This window comes from Eufriesea mexicana, unplaced genomic scaffold (assembly GCF_001483705.2).
Source record: "Eufriesea mexicana isolate 0111107269 unplaced genomic scaffold, ASM148370v2 scaffold4786, whole genome shotgun sequence".
In the NCBI taxonomy this organism is placed as follows: domain Eukaryota; kingdom Metazoa; phylum Arthropoda; class Insecta; order Hymenoptera; family Apidae; genus Eufriesea; species Eufriesea mexicana.
In genome coordinates this window covers 674690-679282 of record NW_016912807.1, presented here as the reverse complement: position 1 = coordinate 679282, position 4593 = coordinate 674690, and the positions used below count along the sequence as shown (strand labels likewise).

Here is a 4593-nt window from a genome sequence, read left to right as displayed (position 1 = left end):
GAAAGAAAGAAAGAGAGAGAGAGAGAGAGAGAGAGAGAGAGAGAGAGAGAGAGAGAGAGAGAGACCCACGTGGTCGCGGAAAGATTTAGATCGGGCAAAGAGCGAGCGAGGTGCGAAAGGGGTAGGAAAGTCGTTCTTGCCAGTACGAAACGTACCATGCGTCGCACGCAAGAAGTCCACTGCTTTGGCACAGGGGCAAGAGAGGTATTCCACTCGTTGCACCTCGTATGCTCGCTCGTAGTCCCCGCTCTTCTATGAGCTACTACCGAAATCGCTACCTTCGGATTTGGTAACGTTACTCGTTGACATAAGCGTAAGATATCCGTGAAACTCCTGTACCAAAAATTATTTTCGCTTATACTCGGTAAATATTCGACATATATTTAACACGTGTACGAAATATAAGTATAGTTAAATAAAATTCGGAAATGAACGTTCATCGGAAGAATGGAAAGTTGACGCTTTAGGGACGAGTCTACGCTCTTGCATCTGTTTGTCATACACACGGTGCTAAATGATCAGGCTAATAAGGGATCATTTCTGCCAATAAGGGAAGCGCGTTTACTCTGCCTCTGCGATGGCGTTAGAAGGGGTGAGTGAGTTGGCGAGGGTCGGTGGGGTCTTACGTTTTGCTCAGCGGACTTCTTGTCTGCAACGCAGAGTACAGGCGTGTGCGGCCACGACTCTAAGGAGGTCAAGTGCACTTCTCCATGCTTCTAGCTTCCATCGTTTTCCCGGCTTGGGAGGCTACTTCGTTCCACCGATGTGACCTCCTCCGCCGTCCGTTTCTCCTTTCTCTTCTTCGTTTTTACCTTAATAATCCTGCCAGACAATATCGCGGCTCGACCTTTTCTGCCGGCCATTCTTCAATTTCGAATGCATCCAACGGTTTCGTTACTAATTTTAATTAAATCGCGTTATTGCCCTTTATTGTACTTCGGCAAGAGTCAACGAAATTAGTTTCTCCGCTGGCAGATCGCGACCCTTTCTCGCGATGCCGGCAAACTCGCCGTCATCTGCAGCATTCGAAGTGCAGGAGCGCGCGCACGCCACTCCGGCAAAGGTAAATATTCGTTTTCGAACGAGGTGGATAGAAGTTTGAGATCCTCGCGAAATCACGAGAGGTTTAAAGTCTTCGAGCGTAGAGTGTTTGACGAGAAGAGTGTCGTCGTCGTCGTCGTCGTCGTCGTCTACGCCGTCGTCGAATCTCCAACAGTTTCGCTTTATATCGACTATTCCGAATTGGTCAGCAGTCCCGTTTACAGAATAACTTAAGTCGCTTCGACTTATAATCGTTATCCTCTTTTATAACGCTCGGCCCTACTTCCCAACTAACTTCCCTTATATTATCCAGGGTCCAGGCAATGGCATATTACCTGTACCAGCGATCGATTCCGATGGAATTTCTGCGCGTCAAATTCCGCGATGCTAATAAAGGCTGCGCCGCTCGAATCGGGAATTCGATCATCGATTTAACGGGATTTGCAAGAAAATGTAATTACCATGTCTATTCGAATAGATTTTATTGCGTTCTATTAACAAGTTCGTCACAATATCCGTTTCCATCGCCTGTAGTACTCGCTTCTAGCTAGTCTGTTTTCCCCAATCTTGCTTGATGAAGTCTGCAGCTCTTTCGCCAACCATGTTGACAGAGGCAACGGGATTACCCGAAACCACCTACGAAGGAAGAAGAGAAAATGGAAAATTTGTAAAATCGAATGTATCGAGCGAATGAAATATCCACGTTAACTTGTCAGGCAACGTACGTTGGGCTGAACAGACGCATCGGCTACTCTCAGGCCTTTGATACCGTGTACTTTCAGTCGTGGGTCCACCACTGCCATTGGATCCGAACGCTGGCCTATTCTGCAGCTGCCGGTTTGATGGTTCTCGGGTCTCGTGTCCCAACGAACAGCGCAGTCAAAATAATCGTCGCTGCCAAACTTGTGATGGGCGCATTGAGGTATAACTTTGTTCTGTTGCCTCAAGCCTAGGCGTTTCATCGTCGGGGTATCGGCAAGTTTCAAGATGATGCCGAGTCCTTGAACTACGACGCTGCGATCGTGTTTAGTGGACATGTCGTTACTCCAAATTACCGGTGGGTCCAGTGGATTGTTGCTGTTCAGCGTGATGCGGCCTAAAGCACGATTCATTTTAGCGGTAAAAAGAGATTAGACGATCGATCAAAGGCGCGTGTTTCGATGTACCGATTCCAAGGGAAATTTACCTCTGCTCGTTGGACGCAAATTCACCGATGTGAATCTCACGGCCATGCTCTTACCATCCGACGACAAGTCTGCGATGTTTGATTTGGGGGTGCAAATTGCTTGATAGCCGGCAAAGAATATCTGGATATCCGGATCATCCGGAGTAGTGAGATTGGATGGCATCACACCGGTAACTTGAGCCAAACCGGTACCAGCGAACGCTCCAGTTTGATTCTCAATGTACTGCTCTGCGCTGCTTTCGTTGAATACCGGATAATAACCTTCCTTCAGGAAGAAATCTAGACCGAACGATTGGTGATTATGAAGATTTTCGCCGACGCCTGGTAGATCGACGACCACGGGAACGTTCTTGGATTTTAGATGTTTCTTGGGTCCGACTCCAGACAAGAGTAGCAGATGCGGTGAGTTTATCGTGCCCGCTGATAACACCACCTCACGCTTTGCCTTCACTTGTATCTTCTCTCCATTCTGCGTACGAAGGTAGCGAGGAAATTAAAAGATTGCAAAATCGGATGGATATCGAATTGCAAGTTCTATACGAGCGTTCGTACCATCAACAAGCTGACGCCAACGGCACGATTGCCTATGAAGTTCACTTTCGTGACCAAGGCGTTCACGACTACGTGAAGATTCTTACGGTCCTTGGCTGGTTGAACGAACGACCTGAAACTGGTGGTTCGCACGCCCTTTTTACTAATGGTTTGAGCTACCGTGAAGCCAGTGATCTTGTCCCCAGCTAAATCTTCGGAAACACCGAAACCTGCCTCGTCCGCTGCGTTCAAAATGTCCCAAGCGAAAGGAGGCTGATAGGGCAACCTGTCAACGACCAGAAACTCGTTTCAAACACTTTTCAAAGCGAATGATCTGTCCAGTGAGCGTATCAGGTATGGACGAACCTTTCCACGTTCATGGGTCCTCCAGTAGCGTGATGCTTGGCACTAACCCTGCCGATTTCCGTGTTATTCTCCGATTTCAGATAGTATGGCAATACCTAAGAGACACGAATCGGGTTCGCAAAGTAAAATTTGTCGTTAACCCATCGATAACGGAAAATATAAATAGGGATACGTACTTCGTCCCAAGACCATCCTTCGGCTCCATGTTCTACCCATCTGTCGTAATCCTTGGGATGACCTCGATGATACGCCATACCGTGGTGAAGCGTCGTTCCTCCGAGATTCTTACCTCGGGGCCAGGCGCACCTTCCATTCTGACTCAGGCAGGCAGTGGACTCGTTCGACGTTTTGTATTGCCAGTCCAACGGGCCACCTGTGCGCAACACGTTTTCCTTCGGTTTCACGCGTTTTTGACTAAATTCGTGGACACGGTGGAAACGACGAGATTAATTACCGAGATAAAGTTGTAGGTTACTCGGTATTTCAGCCCCGGCTGGTTCGTCCGGACCTGCTTCCACGAGGAGAACGTTCCAATCGTCGATTTCGCTCAGTCTCGCGGCAACTACCGATCCAGCAGCACCAGCTGCATTTTACGTGGAAAAATAATGGTTCAATTTTCCTCGAAAAAACGCGACGAGCGCTAGATACATGCTCGCGAGACGTTCCAAGCTGTAGGACAACTCACCGCCGACGACGATGAAATCGTAACTAGGGTCCGGCTCCTTGATCGGCGTGACACGTCCGCATGGATCTCCGATATACGGGTTCGCGACTAGGAGGACGTTGAGGAGCGATAGAAACAAACTGCCCTCGCTCGCGGAACAGACATCCGTGACCTGAGGTCCTCCCATGAACGGATCTGGACATTGCGTGACGGGCAGTGTTGCCCCCAACAAACTCGTCTGCAATTACAAGTACGATGATTATTACGAGCGTATGGGATTATCCCGTTACCGTAAACCGTACGCATGCTCGAATTTTCTAGGAGGAAAAGAATGTTCGACATACCGACATGGTGTCACAAAGGGCTGCTACTGGAAGTCGTCGTAACAGTGCACAGTGGGCTTCGTCCTACTCGACTGGCTACCGACTACTTCCGACTAGCTTCTTTTATAGTCGCATCTTCGCACTATCGTCGTATAAGGAAACGATAATAATGTAGTTTTTTAGGACAGACGTGTAAAATCGAACACGAGATTATACTTGTAAATTAGCGCTATCTGACGTTTCACTGTTATATTGACGAATGGTGCGTATAAGGTATAACAAGAATGGATTGACCGATGTTCCTTATCACGGTTTCCTTTACCGTACCGACCATTTATTTGTAACGTGTTTATTTACAAGCGAGTTCTGAAAACGACTAGAATCCTAATGACTAATTACCTCGGGTAATTTCGAAAGATCGCGCGAATATAACGCAACTAAATCGGATACTTATTCTAAAGCTACACGGAAGAGTCTAGATA

At 47.8% G+C, this 4593-nt stretch overlaps 2 protein-coding genes across 2 annotated transcripts in view; one reads left to right on the top strand and one right to left on the bottom strand.

The window, feature by feature from the left end:
* Window positions 1-4593, top strand: part of LOC108551629 (nephrin) — a 279049-nt gene that overhangs the window by 51598 nt on the left and 222858 nt on the right. The gene's annotated exons all lie outside the window — the stretch shown is intronic.
* Window positions 1507-4225, bottom strand: LOC108551662 (glucose dehydrogenase [FAD, quinone]). Its single transcript, XM_017905900.1, has 9 exons — window positions 4133-4225; window positions 3810-4026; window positions 3579-3707; window positions 3301-3497; window positions 3125-3219; window positions 2780-3044; window positions 2228-2696; window positions 1767-2137; window positions 1507-1677 (listed from the first exon to the last, which is right to left on the bottom strand). The coding sequence occupies exons 1-9, from the start codon at window positions 4136-4138 to the stop codon at window positions 1585-1587; spliced, it is 1842 nt and encodes a 613-aa protein (XP_017761389.1). The 5' UTR covers window positions 4139-4225; the 3' UTR covers window positions 1507-1584.